This window comes from Fusarium venenatum (assembly GCF_020744135.1).
Source record: "Fusarium venenatum strain MPI-CAGE-CH-0201 chromosome Unknown EDB82scaffold_2, whole genome shotgun sequence".
Lineage (NCBI taxonomy): Eukaryota > Fungi > Ascomycota > Sordariomycetes > Hypocreales > Nectriaceae > Fusarium > Fusarium venenatum.
This window is the reverse complement of record NW_027072130.1, coordinates 7,412,891-7,433,040: the sequence shown is the minus strand read 5'-3', so window position 1 is coordinate 7,433,040 and position 20,150 is coordinate 7,412,891. Positions and strand designations below refer to the sequence as shown.

The 20,150-nt window shown below is 46.8% G+C and overlaps 11 protein-coding genes across 11 annotated transcripts; 4 read left to right on the top strand and 7 right to left on the bottom strand.

Annotated features, from left to right (window-relative positions):
* Positions 1 to 703: 703 nt before the first annotated feature.
* On the top strand, positions 704 to 1,990 carry EDB82DRAFT_475964 (uncharacterized protein; the record flags this gene model as incomplete). Its single annotated transcript, XM_025735917.2, has 1 exon — positions 704 to 1,990. One exon carries the CDS (start codon positions 704 to 706, stop codon positions 1,988 to 1,990), a length of 1,287 nt encoding a protein of 428 aa, XP_025586576.1.
* Positions 1,991 to 2,074: 84 nt separating this feature from the next.
* Positions 2,075 to 2,660, bottom strand: EDB82DRAFT_475963 (acyl-CoA N-acyltransferase; the record flags this gene model as incomplete). Its single annotated transcript, XM_065608047.1, has 2 exons — positions 2,075 to 2,569; positions 2,646 to 2,660. The coding sequence occupies 2 exons, from the start codon at positions 2,658 to 2,660 to the stop codon at positions 2,075 to 2,077; spliced, it is 510 nt and encodes a 169-aa protein (XP_065464996.1).
* A 530-nt stretch (positions 2,661 to 3,190) lies between these two features.
* EDB82DRAFT_501098 (major facilitator superfamily domain-containing protein) lies at positions 3,191 to 5,130 on the bottom strand. The gene is made up of 3 exons (XM_025735915.2): positions 4,704 to 5,130; positions 4,357 to 4,641; positions 3,191 to 4,301 (listed from the first exon to the last, which is right to left on the bottom strand). The coding sequence occupies exons 1-3, from the start codon at positions 4,909 to 4,911 to the stop codon at positions 3,295 to 3,297; spliced, it is 1,500 nt and encodes a 499-aa protein (XP_025586574.1). The 5' UTR covers positions 4,912 to 5,130; the 3' UTR covers positions 3,191 to 3,294.
* A 1,298-nt stretch (positions 5,131 to 6,428) lies between these two features.
* On the top strand, positions 6,429 to 7,648 carry EDB82DRAFT_187457 (S-adenosyl-L-methionine-dependent methyltransferase). The gene is made up of 2 exons (XM_025735914.2): positions 6,429 to 7,372; positions 7,426 to 7,648. The coding sequence occupies exons 1-2, from the start codon at positions 6,712 to 6,714 to the stop codon at positions 7,599 to 7,601; spliced, it is 837 nt and encodes a 278-aa protein (XP_025586573.2). The 5' UTR covers positions 6,429 to 6,711; the 3' UTR covers positions 7,602 to 7,648.
* EDB82DRAFT_187408 (major facilitator superfamily domain-containing protein) lies at positions 7,553 to 9,490 on the bottom strand. The gene is made up of 2 exons (XM_025735913.2): positions 8,939 to 9,490; positions 7,553 to 8,888 (listed from the first exon to the last, which is right to left on the bottom strand). The coding sequence occupies exons 1-2, from the start codon at positions 9,099 to 9,101 to the stop codon at positions 7,696 to 7,698; spliced, it is 1,356 nt and encodes a 451-aa protein (XP_025586572.2). The 5' UTR covers positions 9,102 to 9,490; the 3' UTR covers positions 7,553 to 7,695.
* A 186-nt stretch (positions 9,491 to 9,676) lies between these two features.
* Positions 9,677 to 11,088, bottom strand: EDB82DRAFT_475959 (uncharacterized protein; the record flags this gene model as incomplete). Its single annotated transcript, XM_025735912.2, has 6 exons — positions 9,677 to 9,880; positions 9,932 to 10,401; positions 10,452 to 10,751; positions 10,802 to 10,845; positions 10,895 to 10,920; positions 10,972 to 11,088. 6 exons carry the CDS (start codon positions 11,086 to 11,088, stop codon positions 9,677 to 9,679), a joined length of 1,161 nt encoding a protein of 386 aa, XP_025586571.1.
* A 1,625-nt stretch (positions 11,089 to 12,713) lies between these two features.
* On the bottom strand, positions 12,714 to 13,395 carry EDB82DRAFT_187388 (uncharacterized protein). Its single transcript, XM_025735911.2, has one exon. The coding sequence runs from the start codon at positions 13,274 to 13,276 to the stop codon at positions 12,776 to 12,778; it is 501 nt and encodes a 166-aa protein (XP_025586570.1). The 5' UTR covers positions 13,277 to 13,395; the 3' UTR covers positions 12,714 to 12,775.
* EDB82DRAFT_187387 (uncharacterized protein) lies at positions 13,396 to 13,822 on the top strand. The gene has a single exon (XM_065607168.1). It carries the CDS (start codon positions 13,515 to 13,517, stop codon positions 13,728 to 13,730), a length of 216 nt encoding a protein of 71 aa, XP_065464995.1. The 5' UTR covers positions 13,396 to 13,514; the 3' UTR covers positions 13,731 to 13,822.
* A 2,212-nt stretch (positions 13,823 to 16,034) lies between these two features.
* Positions 16,035 to 17,196, bottom strand: EDB82DRAFT_501091 (glutathione S-transferase). Its single transcript, XM_025735910.2, has one exon. The coding sequence runs from the start codon at positions 17,113 to 17,115 to the stop codon at positions 16,189 to 16,191; it is 927 nt and encodes a 308-aa protein (XP_025586569.2). The 5' UTR covers positions 17,116 to 17,196; the 3' UTR covers positions 16,035 to 16,188.
* Positions 17,197 to 17,541: 345 nt separating this feature from the next.
* On the top strand, positions 17,542 to 18,702 carry EDB82DRAFT_525292 (XAP5, circadian clock regulator-domain-containing protein; the record flags this gene model as incomplete). The annotated part of the gene is made up of 2 exons (XM_025735908.2): positions 17,542 to 18,276; positions 18,331 to 18,702. The coding sequence occupies 2 exons, from the start codon at positions 17,542 to 17,544 to the stop codon at positions 18,700 to 18,702; spliced, it is 1,107 nt and encodes a 368-aa protein (XP_025586568.1).
* A 71-nt stretch (positions 18,703 to 18,773) lies between these two features.
* EDB82DRAFT_187359 (uncharacterized protein) lies at positions 18,774 to 19,748 on the bottom strand. The gene has a single exon (XM_025735907.2). It carries the CDS (start codon positions 19,291 to 19,293, stop codon positions 18,844 to 18,846), a length of 450 nt encoding a protein of 149 aa, XP_025586567.2. The 5' UTR covers positions 19,294 to 19,748; the 3' UTR covers positions 18,774 to 18,843.
* Positions 19,749 to 20,150: the final 402 nt, after the last annotated feature.

Below are 20,150 nucleotides of genomic sequence, written 5' to 3'. Positions count from 1 at the left end.
TTTAGTAACTTTGGCCTATTCCTGCGACCTCAACATGACAATCACTCGTTCGCTCTTTGTTGTTTCCAGTGAACGAAGCCATTCGATGGGCCGTAATTGTGCAAGCACATTGAAGTATTCATAGCCATTAATTCCACAACAACGCGTGAATTGTCAAGCTCACTAATGCAACCACTTCTCAAGGGCCGCCATAACCTAGACCAAATGTGTTTCACCATAACACAATCATCACCGGATATACTTCATAAAGTCTAGTACATGATTACACACCATCAATTAAGCAACTCCAATGTGAAGGAGTTCTCTACTGTTTAAGCTTTTTGGTTGCTATGGGCAAGGTATCTTACTCCATCACTGCTGGTTATTAGCCTTGCTCGATCACGATCTTGCTCCGAATGCAGATGGCTGCTCGGAAGTATTCAACACACCTGACTGTCACACTCGAAGAAGCCTAACAATTTGTTCTTTGGCAAGAGACAGGTGTCAAAGCTGCGTCACTTGTGTTCTTACTGTCACTTGTCTTTGCAAATGATGAAAGATGAAAGAACCGACCGGGGTTTTACCGCAGACAGCTACTGAAAATTATAGTAGACAATTCAAGCTTCAAGATTCAAGCATTAGCGTCTTCCACTTTCCATTGTAACTCTCCCACGAGGCTTCGTGCCTCTATTTAGTTGTTCTTTTTGCATTGCGAGATCTCACAATGCCTCGTCCAAATTCGAATATCCCTAGCTTCCTCCCTCCTCGCCATCTTTATCGAAATATCCTCCGCGAGACTTCATATCTTCCCCCGGCGATTCGACCTACCATCACCACGCAAATTCGCTCCAAGTTCCGAAAACACCACAAATATGACCCTCTACAAGATAAGCACCGTGCCAAGGGCGCCAATGTCTTGCGCAAGCTGAGGGCGGCCAATAGTGGACATAAGGAGTGGATGGAAGAATTATTGATGCATGCTTTTGCAAGGACGGGATCCCGAAGGCGAAGCCTTATATCTGACTTTCTAAAGCCTCAGCCTCCCAGCGACACAGAAGCTTTGGAGGCGACAATCAAAGGTGTTCAAGAAGACAAGCCGGACGATGAGGTGGTTGCAAAGTCAACCGAAACGGCGATCGAGGACGACTCTTATCAGGAGAAACAAAAGACAGAGAAACACAAGGCAGAAAGCGCAGTAGACACTCCAAGCGACAAAAAGGAAGAAGTGCCCAGGAAGATTCTGGTCAGACGTGGACCGAAGCCTCTCCAGCCTACATTCTATCACAAATGGGATACTCGGAAACTCCAAAACTTACAAATATCTCAAAAAGCACGTCAAGAGGAGGCGGACATGTCTTGGCCCAAGTCCGATATCAGAAGCCTTCAACCTGACATTCCAAAAACTAACATCTGGGGAAACCCAACCCCCGAGAGGGTCTACCAAGCTAAGAGGGCGCACTTCTGGAAACGTGCTGCTAATAAAGTAATGCCTCCACTCGACAACAACGAATGGGAGTTTCTTGGTCAGCTATCCAGAGGCGCCCAGGAAGACGAGCAGTGGAAAATCCCAAAAAGGAGGACAGCTGCGAATCCTTTACGAGCTGTCAAGTCAGACAAGTCACCGACCCTGGACTGGAACTGGGAGAGTTACGCCACTCAACCTACTAATAGAGTCGAGCGTATCAATCAGCTTTCGCAGTTTGCACACGTCGGTCCAGACAAAACGGACCATCCATACCACCACCACCTAGATCGCGATCTTAAGGAACTGACACCAAGGTGGTTCCGCCGCACTTATCAGAAAATCTGGCAACTTAGCCCTAAGATAGAGACAAGACCAGGTATAGGGAAAAAAGGCTTTACCTGGGGCACTTTCAATACTGCTATTACCGCTCCCTCAAGAAGACAACTCGAAGTCTTCGAAGACGTTCCGCCAGAGCCAAATTTCAAGAATAAGGAAAAGAAAAACAAGCAGCCCAAGACACCAGTCCATCCCAAGGTCGAGTCTTGAATCTGTGGCGAGCTGAAATGATAGCATTCAAAATATCGGTGGTCCATCCATAATTGGGAGTATCAAAGTTTCTTTTATTCGGTATTAATCCGTCAAGTTGGCCAACTTGTTCAAGCCCTCGTTGTCCACCCGCATGCCGACCCAATCGCTCATAGGATAGGCGCCGATGCTCTCATAGAACTTGATGCTAGGTTCGTTCCACTTGAGGACTACCCAGTCGAGCCGAACTCCATCCATGGCAATGACCTGCTTGGCCAATGTGCTTAACAACTTCTTGCCGTATCCCTTGCCGCGCTCTGATTCCCGGACGTACAGGTCCTCGAGATAGATGCCTGCGCGCGAGCGCCATGTGCTGTAGTTGTAAAAGTACAGTGCCATACCGACGGCTTCACCTTCGGGGGAAATGAGGAGAAGGCATCTGGCGGGCTTTGTTGGCGAGATGGGTTCGGTGGCGGGGACGACAGAGGCGTCGGCGTCGGGGGAGTCGGATGGCGCGAAGGCAATTGTGGCCTGTAGGGTCTCAACGGTGGCCTTGTTGGCATCTGGCTCCTTCTCGTAATCGGCAAGCTCCTGGATGAGCTGAAGAATTATGGGAGCGTCTATGGCAGAGTTGGTGTTAGCATCATGACGTCTCGAGATGCACTATTGAACTTACCCTCCCGGCGGGCATGTCGAATTGTCGCCATTGTATATCTATATTAGATGTGATTGTATAGAGACGACCTTAAGATACCCTTGAGAGAAGAATAGACTTATATGAACAACAAAGTTCCCAAAGAGAGTCGCAGGACACGATTGATCTTATACTATCATTGAATTTCTTGGTGGGGTTGATGGGGAAGTATTTAGTGAAGGGCGCGCCCAGAGGAGGGGCAATTGCGAGCCGCGCTGTGCAAAAAAGGCATAGTGAAGGATTCGTCTCCACTGACAATGAACCAGTGTAAGTCTACGGATACTATGCATGAGTTTATTTCAATCATTCTTATTGACTTGTGAATTTTTGTTATTTCCAAAGAGTTTGCTCTTAAGGCAATGAGGAAATACTCCGAGACTTCAATTACACAAAGATAGTACACGAAACGTGGTTGGCAAACACCCGTGTCGTACTGGCTGAAGGTTATCAGTACAAGCATCAAAGATAAAATCATCGGCCCTTTTGATTATTGCTTCAAGCACGATGGATCCAATAAGAATGATCGATCATATAACAAATGTTGTTGGTATTTCATTATTCATTAAAATTAGGCCAAAACAACTAGGTATCCAACTCTGAGTATAAACCACACCACATGCTCAACTTTTAATTACAACAGATATCTGTAGGTAGGCGCATTATCGCCCAACTCAGCCTTCTCATCATCAGTAAGCTCCCTCTCCGGTGGGTTTGCGGCCCTCTTTCTGTTCTCGTACAGACAGACAGCACCGTATGTAATACAAGCGATGATGGAGAGAATCGTAAATGCAATGCAGATGGAATAGCCTCGAACGAACTTGGGAGCGTCCTTTGCCAAGAAAGAGTACACGGCGATGATACCACCAATGTTTCCGAAACCAACCTGCCATGCGCTGCCGATACTTCTTCTCCTGTGACCTCCAAGGTTCATGTTGAACCAACACACAATGATGGGCATGGCGGTGTAAGCACCCATAGTGACGAGGAACAAAGCGCCATACTGAACCTTATGGTTGTCGTGGACAGAAAGAAGAGTGGCGAATCCTGCAATGGCGACGAGAATGGCAAAGATGGCGAAGCATGCTCTGTGGCGCAACTTGTCTGAAGCAAAGGCCACACAGAGCGAGAATGCGAAAGCAGCAGCCCATGGAGGAACACTGTAAAGCTGTGTCTGAATAGGGCTGTATCCATAGGTCTTGATAATACCAGGCGCGAAGTAGGCATATCCATAAGCAGGCACAATGAGACCGAAGTACATGAAACCGCCGATGATGATCTTGTAGTCCTTGAGCACGTTGAGAGCATCGGAGAAAGTCGTCTTGCGCTCGGCGCCGGCGTGGCCCTGATCGGCGCGTAGTCTGGCAGTGACATAGTTCTTCTCTTCGGGAGTGAGCCATTCGGCCTGCTCAGGAAAGTTGGGCAGCAGGAAGAAGAAGAAGAAGCTCACGAGGACAGTGAGACCGCCCTCGAGAATGAAGATCCAACGCCAACCGGCATAACCGCGAACACCGCTCATCTTTCCAATAGCTGCGGCAAGAAGACCACCAAATGCGCCGGCAAGAGTCGTGCTGTTGAAGAAGAAGCTGTAACGACGCTGTGCTTCTCGGCGACGGTACCACATGCCAATCAAATAAAAAGCTTTTTAAGTGTGAGCGAAATGCGCTGTGTTCGCAAGAGTTTTATGACGACTTACCACCAGGAAACATGCCCGTCTCAAAAAGACCCAAGAAGAAACGTGTGGCGATCAAGCCGCTGTAGTTCTGGACAAAACCTTGAAGAAGGGTGGTAAGACCAAAGAGAAACATGTTCAGACTGAGCCAGACATGGGGTTTGAAGCGCTTAAGAAGAATGTTGGAGGGGATCTCGAAGAGGATGTATGGGACGAAGAAGACGACGAGAGCGGTGTTGTATTCTGTCTTTTCAAGACCAAGCTCTTCGGAGAGACCAAAAACATCGGCGTTGGCGATATTGACACGGTCTATATGTTACACGATCAGTCAGTTATTTGCAACACGGTAAAGAAGAATGAGATGGGTGTACCTAGGAAGGCAAGCAAGTACATGATACATAGGAAAGGAATGACATGGAAATCAATCCTGGCCATGAGCTTGCTATCAGTTGTAGAGGACGGACAAACCAGCTGGACGTCGTCTGTGACAACACCATCGCCAACGGTATTGGTGCGCTCAGCGTCATAGGACACAGGCGACTCATTGCCGCTCTCCTTCTCCCTGGAGTTGAGAGCCATTATTCACAGCTACTAGGCCTTTTTGATGAAATTGACTTTTGTGTAGTGAAAGGCCTTGAAGGGGTAGAAGGATAAAGAAGAAAGTCTACACTGCAGGTCACAAAAGTTTCAAGAGGAAAAAGGGCAGCGGGAGGGTGACTTATAAAGAGACATGGGCATGGCTTGAATGTCTCGGGGCAGGTCCGTATTTTCCGTCGATCCTGCCTTTAGAGTACGACCTGCAGCCAGTCAAGGTAAACTCAATGTCAATCACTTCAATGGCTCACCCGAGCCGAGGTCGGGGAGCATTTGGGGGACTGGGGGAATCATTAAACAAGGGGACGATCCTGCGATACAAGGCCGGATCCACCGAACCCCATTAGAATGAGTTAGGGTTGAATTAGATCCCCCACAGAGGAGATCCCAAGGAGACTCCGCTACCTTTTACGGCCGAGTTACGGAGAAGGTTATGGTTAAGTTGTTACCGATGTCGCTTGGAGATGCCAGTATCGGAGTTAACTTATCTTACTTGACATATGAGCTTTATTAACAGTAGATATCATCTGCCGTAACACAGGTATTCATAGAAGAACTAACATTCTTTCTAAAGGTCAAGTAATTGGTGTTGAAAAAGATCAACACCGTTAGTCCGAAGAAACCTGGTCTTTGCTTGGTACGCCACAGCCGAATGGGTTGCACGCCTTGGTTCCTGTGGTGGTGGTGGCGGCTCTGCAGTCTGACCTCTAGTTGGAGAAGCAGCCAGGGGATCCAGTAGCATCTGGTTCAATGACGTCGCATAAAGTATCTCTGGAAAGTTACAGTAATTGTTGAAATGTTTGTTAAAGAGACTATAAGTTATCTTCGTATTTCGGCCCGTGCGACTGCTTCAGGCTTGACTTGCAGCAATTGTACAGACAGAATTATTGAAAAAAGAACTGCTAGGTTCAGTAAGTGACCAATTCAAGCCACAAAATGTAACATCATCTGTGATGAATGTGCATCCATGGTCAAAAAGGAAGCTCGATATGTTCCCCTCACAGAGCTTAACCCCACGGGGTAATAAAAAGGCCAGCCTCGGGAATTGACTCCGGATGACTTGGCAACGAATGACAGGTATTTTCCTGACTACTTCATCTCATGCTAAGCTGAGAATTGCTTGGTCTGTTTCTGATTTTCAATATTTGCTTCTTATTTGGGGGTTTGACGGAGGCATTCCGCTCTTTTACTCCGCATGAAGTGTGCCTGGAATGATGGACAACAATTTGTTGGAAAGGATGGATACTGTGATGTATGTAAAACGAATTATTGAATTGAGCTGAAGTGAACTGCCAAATCTTTGGGTATCTCGTAAGTAAAGTAATAGTGCTTTACCATACGGCCATGATATTTTGTGTAATACACTTATACCAGCGGATGGATTTATGATGTCTGGTGGCTTTAACATGCCGGATAGCCCGGGTTTACAATATATGCAGGCAACGAGCCAAACCCATCTTGATAGAGCATTATGTTTTTAAGTATTAGAACAATGTTAATAGGTCAGTACTCATGTTGAATAACTCATTGTACAAGTTGGTTCAGCAGGTGGGAAAACATTCCAATGGCATGAATTAGTAGTGACCGGAGTTGAGGTTTCCCCACAACTTGCCTCCGGAGTTGAGACTACGTCAGCTCTCATTAATGGAGATCTCAGCTCCGACAGGCAACAGGGTAACCATTATCAAGTAAAGAAAAAAACATATAAAACGGGTTTCAACAGAGATACAATATTAAGTCTTGATTAAATAATACCTTTTTCTTAAACAAATTACAACCGAGATAATGGCGTCAGGACACAATCAGTACGGCCACGGATATGCTGCTGCCCAAGTAAAGCATCATGAATGGCGCAGTGCTGAAAACAGCAGCAACCATCTTTTACCTAAGCTACAAGTCATTGTCAAAAGCAATCCCAACCTGAAGCTCTTGGATGTCGGTGCTGGGTCTGGTACAATTTCAGCATCCTTAGCGCGATACATGCCCGAGGGAGAAGTCACAGCTACCGACATATCAGACGAGATCCTCGCTCGAGCAAAGGACTACGCCGACTCTCAAGGTGTCACCAACATTAAATTCCAAAGCGCCAATGTTTTTGAGCTGCCTTTCCCTGATTCGACTTTCGACGTCACCCATGCTCACCAGGTTCTGTGTCATTTGGATACACCTGTCGATGCGATAAAGGAGATGATGAGGGTGACCAAGCCTGGAGGTACAGTTTCCCTACGCGAGAGCGACATGTACATGTGGTGCATTTGGCCTGAGCTTCCAGCTCTTCTCAAGTTTCATCAGCTCCAGATCAAGATCATTGAAGGAAAGGGAGGGCAAGGGAAAGGAGGCCGTCAACTTCTCTCGTGGGCCTTGGAAGCTGGAGCTTCTCGTCAAGACATTACTTTGAGTTTTGGGACTTGGTGTTATAGTACGCCTGAAGATAAGAAGGCATGGGGTGAGTACAAACAATCTTTTGACCGATCTGGTAAATGAGCTAACAATTTGTAGGTTCAGCAATGAAAGACCGCTCTCTGACTGGCTTTGCACGACAAAAGGCTATTGAGATGGGTAATGCAACTGGCGACGAACTAGATGAGATGGCCAAGGCTTGGGAGCAGTGGATTGAGATAGATGATGCTTCACTGGGCATCATGAATGGTGAAGCATTGATCACAAAGAGATAGACAGCGGAAAAAATCAAAGTTATTATAGGATCACCAGTCCTCGAAATGAGCAATTCTCATATTCCTGCCTCCTGCTGCCATGTCCAGATTCTGATCAAGCCACCCTCACGCAGCTATTAACTCCCGTCATCCCAATCGACTTGGCGATCTTGCAGATAGGAGCCCATGCTCCCAGAATTGCTGTAACACCAGTGCAAAGAATCATTGGGCCATACCTGGTCGCATACCCAAGACTATCACCGCTTGCCACTGAGTTCCCAGCCGATATAAGCGCACCGCTCAAAGGCCCTGCAACGACGAACCCTAATCCACGACCCCCGAGAAGCATACCGAACACCAAAGATGTATCGATGAATTCATTATCTCCCTTGACTTCCCGCAAAGCCCCTGACCATGTAGCGCTGAATCCTCCAGCGAAGAAGCCATAGAGAATCACAAACACCACCATGGTGCTAATGTGACGATTGAGACCCCACAGTAGAAACACTGGGAGTGCGCTTCCTAACGAGGAGACAAGGATGACTTTGGTAGAAGAGACCTTGTCGCCCAGCATGCCGTGAATAAGAGATCCAGGCACAGAAGCAAGTGAAAAGAGTGCCAGCAAGAGTGGTCCAGTGACTGATGAGAGACCAATTGCGTTGGCGTAGCTTGCTAGATACGTGCTTGGCATCAGATATCCAAGTGATTGAACAACAATTCCAAACTGCAGCATCCAGAATGATGCAAGTCCCATGAAAGCAAAGCTGATGGGACGTGGCCGCGAGTCACGGCTAACCTCAACTCGGGGCTTCAGAAAGAAGAGCGTAGGTAGAGTCATGGCAGCTGATGCGACTGTCCAAGAGAGAAGAGTCGCCTTGAGCCCGAATCTTTGAAGCAAGAAGTTGAACAGAAATGGTAAAGCCAGGCCAACGGTAGACTTTCCAGCCCACATAACCCCATATGCAAATCCTTTACGCTCGACGAACCATTCGTCCATATAGAGCGAGATAGGGCTGAATAGCAAGCTGCAGCCAATAGCGTACAAAACACCCTGAGTCGCGATGAGTCCAGCAACGTTACTGACGAATGCTGAAGAGGTTAAGCTGATGATGGTGATGACGAGACCGAGCGGTCCGCACCACTTCCGAAGGAGAGGGAAACGATTGAGGGCGATGAAAGCCAGAGGCATCATGAGATACATGATTCCTGTTTGAGATGCACCAATTGAGGCGATGGCACTTGGAGAGGCTTTGAGGTTTGTGTGAGCAGAGTAGTATTCTTGAAAGATCCCGAAAGATACAGAGTATCCTGACCAAGTCAGATTGCGATTCCGAAGGTGAGATGTGGAGGAAACCTACCCCAGATGGGCGCTTGAGCAATTGTGCAGCAAGCAAGAGCTGTATACGCTCCACGGCCTCGATCAGTTGGTGGTAAAGCATCGATTGAAGCCACCTCTGAGTGTTCTACCTCATTGTCTTCAGGGCGATTGCTCGCGAGTTCAAGAGAAGTAGTCGTCGCCATGTTGTTTGATGCCAATTGCAATATGCAAAACTTGTGGTCGAACCACAGTCTATATATACTCAAGATCGACAGTGAGTCAATTAATTATGTTTGGCCTCGGTGAATCAACTTATTACCGCTTTAGGATACTTAAGTGTGTTTAGAACGAGGAGATGAAGTCATGGTATATCGTGACTATTCCCGGTCTGGCCAATTGGACTTATAAACGTTCCGACATCGCAATCAGCATGCGACACGTAAAATGAGGACGCTTTACCCATGGCAACAGAAAAGGAAGATTCGAGACAAAAGAGACGTGAGCGCATCTGTATGAGGGAGACATTTGGAGCATACACGTTCAGAGACGTTGAGCTCTGGGAAAAGTAGCAAGAGGCTCAAGATAAAATCAGGATGTAAAAGATAAATAACCTAGGGACAGGCCTAAAATGGCATAAAACAACTAAACAATCTTCTAATTTAGGCAGCGGAGGTCAAGTTTTCTGCAACTTCGAAGCTTTCTCAACTCAACACATTCAATCAAAGTTATTACGCTCTTTGAAATATCGCTAGAACTATCTTAAATCTGCTCAAGTAACTCAGAACCCGCCGTTAGGGTGGATAAGGACCTTGGTATATCCGTCAATTCGTTTGTCAAACTTCTCATAAGCAACTTCAGCTTCATCGATGTTGATCTCGTGCGAAACGACGAAGCTAGGCTTGGCTCGACCAGAGATGATGAGATCTCGAAGATAGCGATTATAAGACTTGACATTGCACTGGCCCGTACCAATGGTAAGTCCCTAAGATCGTGTTAGATAATGCCTGTCCATCAGAGCGTATTGGGGCCATACCTTCTCAAAGAGTTTGCCAAAGCTAAGACTGATCATGCCCTTGGCGGATGCCTCGTCCGAAGCTCCAGGGTCGCTAGGGACGTAAAGGCCTGGAATTCCAAGACCACCGCAAGGTCTAGTAACGCGGATCATGTTCTCGAGAACAATGTTGGGCTGTTCAGTATCGCCACTGTTGCCAACAGCTTGATAACCGACAGCATCCACAGATCGGTCAACTTCCTCTCCGCCATTGGCCTTGATAATCAGGTCTACAGCGTCGCCCTTGGAGAAGTCAATGGGCGTGCAATTAATCTTCTCAGCTGCTTGAAGACGCTCGGGAACGCGGTCCACAACAAACACTCGTGAGGCACCGCGCAGGACGGCCGAGTATGCTGCCATAAGACCTACAGGACCAGCACCAAACACAGCGACGCTCTCACCAGATCGGAAACCGGAGATTTCGACACCATGCCAACCGGTAGGGAAGATATCTTTGCAATATGAGTAACTTTGGAGAACGGCCCGAGAATGAAGAACTCACCAGCGAGGAGAATGAAATCAGCCTCATGCTCTTTCCCAGCAGGGAGTTTGAGAGCGTTAAAGTCAGCGTACGGGACCCTGATGTACTGAGCCTGACCACCTCTGTAAGGGCCCATGGCGACGTAGCCATAAGCACCTCCAGCGAATCCAGGGTTTACGCCAGTGCAGAAAGCAGTCTTTCCCTCTTCGCAATTACGGCAGCGGCCGTCGGCGACGTTAAAGGGCATAACGACTCGGTCCCCTTTCTTAAGGAGAGTGACGCCCTCACCGAGCTGTTCAACTATTCCCATATTCTCATGGCCTGGGACGGTCAGTAAGTGAGGAGAAGATAGGAAGACTTAATGATCATACCAAATGTGATGCCGGGTTCTGCTGCTGTCCGGCCTTCATACATGCTATTTGTTGTAAGTGTCGTTGCTGTTTGTATATGATACTCTCACTCACTGTAGATCAGAGCCACAGATGGCAGCCTGTGAGTTAGATTAGCTATTGTAGTAGAGAATTGAACAGTTAAATCTCACCGTCGTGACCTTGACAATGACGTCGTCAGGATGTTGCAGCTTGGGCAGTTCAACGTCTTCTACTGAGACCTTGAAAGGGCCCTGATAGTTGACAGCCTTCATCGTCTGTGTAGCCATGTTGTATGTAGCTTGAGTATGTATAAGTGATATTATATCACAAATGTGGAGTTCAAAGAGTAGCAAATGCGTGACTATTTATGTTCATTGGCATCTTATACTACCCCGCGCTTCCAAGCATCACAGCCACGCCCTCGGATCGGATGTTGCTCGGGATTGGGATCCTTACGTCTACGTCCTTTTCTGTTGCCTCTTCGAGATGCGGCGATGGTAAGTTGATGCGGGGAAAGAGACGCGACTAACTTGAAGGATGAACTGCCATTCTCGTCAATCTGACTCTACATCTCTTTGCCTAATGACTAAATGATGACAATGTCTATCCCAAGAGTATTTTACATATATTTTTCATTCTTACCTAGCTCTGTAGGATCGCCTGTCAAGCCAAACACGACATGATTGAGAGCAAATTGTTAGATGTTGAGTAGAGTTGTGATCCGGTGTATTAACCGATTGAGCGGCCAATGCCAAGTCCCGGCCCATGTCTAAGTGAAGAGCATTTCTATGGAGGAAATTAGAAAGATCTCAAAGTTCTGGGGAAAGCTATCAACAAGATCTTCACGATATAAGAGAGATGTACAAGCCAACATGCCAGTGAGACTTATGAGTACCGACGTCGCATAGCTTTGTAGCGGAGGTATAGACTGAAACCACAAAAGTGAACACTGTCAGATATGACATCCCAGAGAACCATGTACAATACTCCCATCAACTTATTTTTCATGCACACCGACGTATGTGAAACCGGATAGATTACGATAGATGGCTTGGAAGTGCCGACATGTTGTCTTACACTTTACTGAAGGAACTCATCATCCACTAAAACTAAGACCGAGGCTGAGACTAAGACTGAGACGAATTAGAGTTAAAGCGCCTAAGATGCCACAATTCAATACGCCTCGTTGCGATCGTTGGCTATATAGTATGAGAACGTGGTGGCTGACACCAAGTGTAGGATTGGAATGAGATAGAAAATGAGTATTTACCACCGTTAAAGCTACCTAAGTTGTAAGCCTCTCTTCAAGACTGACTGAGATGAACCAAAACTAGACTCTGGACCAGTGACTAGACTAGATAGCCGATTCGAGAAAACGAGTTGAAGCGATAACATGGCGCTCCATAATGAAGGTTCCTTGATACACAAGTTCTAATCCAAGCACTTAAACTCACTGGTTAATGTCAGTAAGACAGGTCACAGCAGGCATGCCTCTAATTGAATGGCGCCCCGGCGCTGAACAAAGTGTTTCTTCCTCTCCCTTGAGTGTCTCACAACCATGCGGTTTCCCATAACAACCACACCGCTTTATTTTACATTGACACACGAGATATCCGGAATCAAGAGTTGCACATTTGACATTGTTGTGCTCTTGGTGGTGGGCTTGCCACAGTTCACGAGTTCATTGAAGCATGCTCAAATTAGATGCAAATTATTCCATTGATTGTCTAAAACTGCTGCTGCTGTACCAGCTTTTCCTCGAATCTTCTACCTCATCGTGGGTATTTGTCGTAAATGAATGTCATGGAGATCGTAGAATTAGATCCTATCCAGCCGTCGTTACGGCATAGTCGTGGATTGAAAGAAGGGTTATACCCCAACGCCATAAGCTTACGCTTAGAAATTATTAAAAGTATTTGTCAAAAATGTTGTCACCAAAGAAAAGAAGATGCGATGCGGTCTTAGTGTCGCCTCTTACAAGACGGCACGCATCTCGAGAACGGGAACAGTGAAGGAGGCCTTTGTGCAAGTCTCGGACTTGGTTGTAGAGTGACAATTCGACTTGGTCTCAGCAGAAGTCTTGTTGCCGATGGCCTCGAACCAACCACCCTCCTGGACGCAGGCCCAGTGCTGGAAAACGGAGATGACGCCCTTCTTATGGTTGTACTTGAAGGTGGCAGAGTCGGCTCCGTTGGGGACCTTGCAGGTGTAGTCGGTCTTGCCATCAAAGAGGGCCTTCTTAGAGACTGACTTGCCGTAGCAGTTGGCCGTGTAGTCGAGAGCAGCGTTGTGGAGGTCAAACTCGACTGTGGCGGTGTTTGTGCTCTTTTGGACGTTGTAGACAAAGTCTGTGAGTTTCCATGAAGAGACCTTTGTGCCCTTTTCCATACATGTTGGTGCTGGGGCCTTGGAAGGGAGTTTGGCGGGAATGGCCAGGACTGAAGTAGCCATAAGGACGAGGCTTAGGAATTGCATCTTGATGGTTGATGTAGATTGTTGTTTAGAGTAAAGAGTCGAGATTGATAAGTTTTATGTGATAGTGGTGAAGAGGTTGGTTGTTTAGTTGCGAGTGATGCTTGGTTGACTAACTTACAACTCAAGGGCGGACTAGACCTTCTTTATACTTGAGTTTAGAACTAAGCATATAGCTTAGTGAGTGACATTGATAGGACCGAATTCACTACATTCTCGAGCACAAGCATTGAGTGAGTTAATGTCAAGTGACGTACCACTGCAAGTTACTGTGTCTGTACTCTCAAAGTGTTTGGTGTTGGGTCTCGTATTCCCTCAATTCCTACCGTCCCCGAGTGGGGCCGTGTCTTCAGCTCGGCATCGGCAGTCTAAGCTATCAGGTCTCGTGCATTGGCTTCACCCCAAAATAGAAGCTAAAGTGACCATCACGGTCCAGAACTTTTGTCTTTTCAGGTGATTGTTTGTATAGGATGATATTACTTGTCGAGTTGAATTATTAGGGGCACGTTGTATCATACAGATAGCATCTCTGGTAATGCTACCTCGACGTTGAACCGAATTGAATTGATCACCGTTGGAATGCCATGGGGCATAACGAATTACCTAAATAGGCCGCAAGCTTCCACTTAATGCCTGCGAGGACCTTCTGTAGGTCCCGCTTTACAGTGGAGGTCGCGGGATCTGTCTTGTGGGCTTGTAGGGGGTCTAGACCCGATGAGCCTCCAACGACTGGTGGACAAATGAATATTCGAATAATGGATGCTTTTCTAACCTGACTTGAAGATTTTTGTTGAGCTCGAGCTTCTTTTTAGTGATAATCCTTTCTCTATTGATACCCGGTTTGACTGTTCAGCGTCACCTGGGACATCGTCAAAGTCGTAAGGGAGGTTGGTGAACTAACGCGAAACATCAAGTGGGAAGATCACCACTAATAACAGAAAGATAATCTACTGACGGGTCATCCATAAACAGTCAAACAATCATAACACCATTGTGTGATTCCACTCTTTACTGATTAGCCACTATACTATCGGTAAGTAAAGGAAAACATAAATAAACCAAGACGCCATTGGTCACGGTCTGTACTACAGGGTACGACATGTAGACATGCACAAGTCATGGCACGACTGCTACGATCCATGCCTCGTGGCAAAAAAGAGAAGAAAATTCTTCAGTCGTGCCATGTCTTGCCCTGACATATTCCATTACTCCTCGTTAGTAACGGGAAACGCGGAGGAATACAAAATTAATTGTGTTTAGAGGTTGGGCAACTCTAGGTTTGATGCATCATGCTAAGATCTTCACCAATACTCCCGACTATTCCGGGACGATCAAAGTACAAGCCCACTTCTCCGCATAAACGAGAGAACAACAACGGCGATGGATAGAATATTGAGCAAGTTTAGTATTGCTACCTATTCTACGCTATGCTGTTGGCTTCCATCTTGACCATCAGTAGCAACGTTTCCATATTGCTCCGAACATAGACACACCCTGTCACTTATTCACTCAATGCCTTGTAACACACACCAATCGCCAATTGACGTTGACCTTGCAACTTGACAAACAAACAGAACAAAACAAATCTTTCCAAGAGAGCGGTCAAAGACGGCATCGGGCGATTGCTTCACGGCATTGACCGCTATCGATCTAGTTTAGAACCCTGCTTGCTATCTTGTCTTGTGCTGTGCTGTGTCACCCCGCAGAATCGTAAAAGGTCCTCGGCCTCGGCAGGGATCTTCAGCTCAGCTCCAGCTCCAGCTAGGTCATGACTTGCATCTTGCATGGTGTTGCTAAACATGGGTACAGCACTTATCGATCCACCCACCGGAAAACATTAACAGCCTGTATTAAGTTCTAGTCTAGATCGACGGGACTTAGGCGTTTAAGTGACATCGTTTCCGTCTTTTTTGCATGAACGTATTAATTACTGACGGGTTTGTACACGGCAACCTTGGCCAACTTACATGCCTCTGGTAGAGCCCACGTTCATGTGCGACATGACAGAGAGAATCGACCATCATGCATCGCATTACTATCGGAAAATGTTTGCAACGAAATTGCAAGTGCCGTGAATTATCATTCGGAATCGCCGAGGTATGTTTGTTTGTTCCAATGACATTCAACGAGCATGTCCTCTAGTATGATTTGCTATCGCGTACCTTGTTGTCCTGAATACCTAAGATTCGACTTTTGAACATGTGGTTGTGATATCAGTACTAATGTCAAACCATACCTATGTGACATCGGAGAATACTATTATCGTACGTTCAGCATCGTTTCGTCATCCGGCCTGAGCAACAATGTGAATATTGTGCTCTTTTCTGGAAGTCTCCTCAGCACTGTTGTCTGAAGGCTCAAGTTATTAAACGAATTGGTCTCTCCACAAGTAACCACGAAACCACTAACAATCGGCAACCTATTGGCCATATTTTTATTTAAAGTGACAAAGTACTTTTGTTCTATGGGTTCTGTAATAACAATGCAGGCACATGATGATAAAGACCAGCCATTTAAGGTAATTCACAGCGACTGGGCAGTGAGCCATGTTTGCCTGTATGCCATGTTGAGCACCAAGTCCGTAATTGAGAGAAACGATGTGGTGAGGTGCGATTGGCTGACCAAGGCAAGAGTGACGGCACTTATTATGGCATCCTTCAAGTTTTGATATCATGACTTGCCACGGGCTTGTATCAAGATTAGAAGACAAGACTAGACAGTGACGCGACGGATATGGAACTCAATGAAAAGAACTAAAATATCTAAGCATGAAAGTTTTGGTTTTATATTGATGTAAAAAGACAATAGTGACTTCTATGCTATGGTATATGATGGTGTATATTTCAAAGAGGGAATAAAATGCTCAAAATCCACCCAACTGCATCAGAGTTGAGATATTTGTTGGTGGACTCGCTCTAGGGAAGCCGCTTGCCTGATCGTGTTGCCTGACCGACCTCAGAGTTGGTAGTGTCCTCCGCATATCTCTTATACGCGATGATGTATCGCTCATCAGCACTCCACGTCTCGTTCACACTATCACGATCAAGAATCGCATCATACCACTTCTTCCACCTCTTCCAAATATCACCATCCTTACCCTCACCAGTTGTAGGAATTCCGTGCCCACCTTCCTTGTAATGATCAATCAGGAACAAGCGTTTTGCCCAAGGTGCGAAGCAAATATCCACGAGACTCAGAGTCGAACCAAGAAACCATGGACCTTCAGGGTCCATCTCTTCCACAAAGGATTTGATTTTACCTCTGAGTTCTTCTCTCGCATCTTCAAGGCTGAATGATTTTTCTGGAGTGTGCTGCATGAGCTTGTACCAGGCAGGAATGATGCGGGTGCTGATATGATCGATCCAGATACGACACCGGGCCTTCTCATATGGTTCTGTGGGAAGCAGACGAGAACCATACTTGAACTCGTCAGTGAAAGCTTCATCCAAATACTCGCAGATAATGTTGCTCTCGAACAAAGCTTTCTGCTCTTTGCCTTGTGCGTCAAAGGGGACTGCAAGTGTGGGCACGAGTCCGCGAGGGTTCAGAGCCAAGAAATGAGGCTCTTTCTTGTACGGGTTAATCTCGACATATTGATGAGGAATCTTTTTCTCGTGAATAGTGATCCAACTTCGTTGAACAAAAGGACAGAACCAGCCGCCGTAGAGCTTCAGTGGGTGCTCCTCTGAGTGCTTAGCAGCGAAGTCGGCGGCAGCTCCAGTAGGCACTGGGGGTAGTGAAGTATCAACATTGGCCATGATCGTGGGTCTGGAATAGTTTGCCAATTGTACCTTTCTTGGAATGTTTGAGAAAGTAGGCCGTGAGAATTGGAAACGCTGCATAGGTAAGTACAAAGTTAGCCAGAGAATATTGATGGGCTGAGGTTCAAGTGAATGACGTCGAAGCAATTGTGGAGGCAGAAAGTGCCTCGCATATAAGTGAACATCGTCCTCAATAAGTTACGCAGCGCAGTAGTCATTAATGAATATTCTACTTTCTACCATTAATTGCTAACTTATCCATTCCCACTTACACCACCAAGTAGATTCCGAATAGAGTAAGTTTAGTAGTAGAGTGCTGATGATGACTTGAATTGAGTTGAGTAGTTCCGTAGTAGACCCCTAGCCGCACTGTCTACTCAAGGCTATAAAACAGTGAATAGACAGTGTAATCAGATAAGAAAACACAGTACATTTCTTATCGTTATCGTAGCTACATCTTAAACTTTACACATTATTCTTTCTTCTGCGCTCAGAATAAACAACAAAATGTCTGACTCAGGAGCGTCTCGGTTCAAGCCACAGAACAAAACGACTAATGAGCGTCTATCAACACACACGGTAGGCCTTGTCGCTCTTTCCGATTTCCGCAAGCGACGCGCAGAAGTCCTCGAACAACAGGAGCGCGAGTCCCGCGAAGCTGCATACTCAGGCACGTCCACTCCGGATGTTTCCCAGGCAGGCACTCCTGACAACGGCAGTGATAGCGGAAATGGAATGCGACCGTTGAAGAAGAAGAAAAAGAAGCAAGGGAAGAAGTTGCTGTCATTTGACGACGAAGAGGGCGAGGATGAAGAGCCAGCGATCAAACCGAAATCGAAGCCCCGAAAAGACAGCGCGGACGAAACCGAAGGCAGCGAAGGCGAGTTCAAAACCAAGTTCAAGGCCAATGCTTCAGTCGGAATGGTGCCAAAAGCCATGACCAAAGCCGCACTGCGCAAAGAAGCCGCCGAACGAGACGCTTTGCGACGCGAATTCTTGGCCATCCAAGAAGCCGTTAAAGCCACCGAGATCGCCCTTCCTTTTGTCTTCTACGACGGCAGCAATATTCCTGGCGGCATTGTTAGATTAAAGAAAGGCGACTTCATATGGGTGTTTCTCGACAAGAGCCGAAAGGTTGGCGCCGACTTGGGCGTTGGAGAAAAAGCAAACGCAAGGAGAGAATGGGCCAGAGTTGGCGTTGATGATTTGATGCTTGTTCGCGGAACAGTCATTTTACCTCACGTAAGTTACTACACCAATCGCATTGCGCTTGAATAATTTCTGATTATCATTTAGCATTATGATTTCTATTTCTTCGCCATGAACAAGACTCCGGGTCCTGACGGCGAGCCTGTCTTCAAATACACCGCCGAACCTCCTCAAAAACCCACACCGACCGATGATGCTGCAGTCCCACACGAACCTCTTGCGACGCCTGCCTCGAGGGCGGCGGCGGCGGCGGCTGCTGCTAAAGCGTTACCCGATATAAATACCCTCGAGGGCGCCGACGAAGATCCTACTCTCACAAAGGTGGTTGATAGGCGGTGGTATGAGAAGAACAAACACATCTTCCCTGCGAGTATGTGGCAAGAGTTTGATCCCGAAAAGGACTACGGGAAGGAAGTGCGGAAGGATGCTGGCGGGAACACGTTCTTCTTCTCGCGTTGAGGTTTGCGTCGACTGTCACAAAGCATCGTTTGTTTGGAAGTAGGGTGTCGATTGGTTGAGCGTTGGATATATCACCATTGATTGGATCACGTATTGACTCTGGTCGAGAGCTCAAAAGAACTCATTCGCGATTGGAAAGTTTCAACCAAAGACCATCCATCCTGCCCAGCCCGCGCCTGCAAGAACCCACCAGCCTGGCCAGAAGAGCATGAGGAAGATGAGGTTCCCACTACCCAGGATGAAAACGGCGAATTCGTACCAGATCTTGTTCCGTAACCTCTGGACCTTTTTCGAATTCCAGGCACTTGCAAGAGCTTGGCTGGACATGTTGAAGCTGTGGAAAGCGCTGAATTTTGCTGCGACAAAAGCTTTAAAGCTCACTATTTTGCTGGCATAGAGAACGCTCGCGAAGGTGATGCTCGCGACATAGCAGGCGCGCAGGCAGAGGAAGATTGAGATGGAACCGACGAGGCTCTGGAAGCGAAGGGCAATTTGTATGGACGGGCCGATCAACCTAGTGATATTTGAGCGGGGATGGGTCGAAACGCTCAGATCCACTTTGGAAGCGGTTAGAAGCGTTGCTTTGTCCATGATCGCGATCTGGGTTGGAGTTTCGATTGCGCGCGAGAATGGTAGCGACACCGAATCGACTAGAAGCACGCGCGAATAATTTCAGGGAAGAAAGAGAAAAAGAAAGTATAGTATAGTACTATATTAGATATCGTTGATCTTTCCACAATAGTTATTGCAGATATCCAATGTCCGGTCAGTGGGTTCTTGGTGTTTTATACATACATGGTTATCTATCAGACAGTTCGCTCCGCATCTATGGGTTAGTTAAACCGCTCAACCTGCAACATTTTATCCTAACGGTAAACGCGAGGCCGTTTTTCGTTTAGCACAACCAGAAGATTGTAACTCTACAATCACATTTCGCTTCTGTCAAACTTGACTTGCCGAAGTGAAGTTTCCAGGGCCCGCTTCTCAACCCCAGTAACGGATCCTCGGCTACACGTGGGGCCGTTGATTCGTTGCTCGGTTGACTCTTTCTCGCCAAAGACGGGATCGTCGGAACGCCTCAAGAATTGTAAAGGTGCTGGATCTAGATCAGATGTGTGGGATCTTGACGCCCTGTAGACCCTGAGTAAGTGGGATTGCCGCACGTGGTAATACTATGGTCTTTGAGACAATAACGGAGATGTTGGTATGCGGAAGTTAAACTTGACTGGAGTTAACGCATAGCTTATTCTATGGGGAATAAGCGGGAGCGAGAATCCAATGATGGACTCCACGTGGGAACTCAAGTGCCGTTGTTCGTTGAAACTTTAGTATCTTGCAACCGTTCTAGGATATTTCGATCGGGATAAGGCCGGAATTGCGGACCGTGTCAGTAAAGTGTTGCGTGATTATACTATGCATAACATCAAGTGATAGTTGTCCAAGGATCA

Coding starts and splice junctions, on each gene's coding strand:
- EDB82DRAFT_187359 (XM_025735907.2), bottom strand. CDS start 19,293: ATGGACAAAGCAACGCTTCTAACCGCTTCCAAAGTGGATCTGAGCGTT.
- EDB82DRAFT_501098 (XM_025735915.2), bottom strand. CDS start 4,911: ATGGCTCTCAACTCCAGGGAGAAGGAGAGCGGCAATGAGTCGCCTGTG. Junction 4,642..4,703: donor GTACTTGCTTGCCTTCCTAG/GTACACCCATCT, acceptor TGTAACATATAG/ACCGTGTCAATATCGCCAAC. Junction 4,302..4,356: donor GACGGGCATGTTTCCTGGTG/GTAAGTCGTCAT, acceptor ACACTTAAAAAG/CTTTTTATTTGATTGGCATG.
- EDB82DRAFT_187387 (XM_065607168.1), top strand. CDS start 13,515: ATGTCAAGTGACGTACCACTGCAAGTTACTGTGTCTGTACTCTCAAAG.
- EDB82DRAFT_187408 (XM_025735913.2), bottom strand. CDS start 9,101: ATGGCGACGACTACTTCTCTTGAACTCGCGAGCAATCGCCCTGAAGAC. Junction 8,889..8,938: donor TGCTCAAGCGCCCATCTGGG/GTAGGTTTCCTC, acceptor TGACTTGGTCAG/GATACTCTGTATCTTTCGGG.
- EDB82DRAFT_187457 (XM_025735914.2), top strand. CDS start 6,712: ATGGCGTCAGGACACAATCAGTACGGCCACGGATATGCTGCTGCCCAA. Junction 7,373..7,425: donor TGAAGATAAGAAGGCATGGG/GTGAGTACAAAC, acceptor AACAATTTGTAG/GTTCAGCAATGAAAGACCGC.
- EDB82DRAFT_501091 (XM_025735910.2), bottom strand. CDS start 17,115: ATGCAGCGTTTCCAATTCTCACGGCCTACTTTCTCAAACATTCCAAGA.
- EDB82DRAFT_187388 (XM_025735911.2), bottom strand. CDS start 13,276: ATGCAATTCCTAAGCCTCGTCCTTATGGCTACTTCAGTCCTGGCCATT.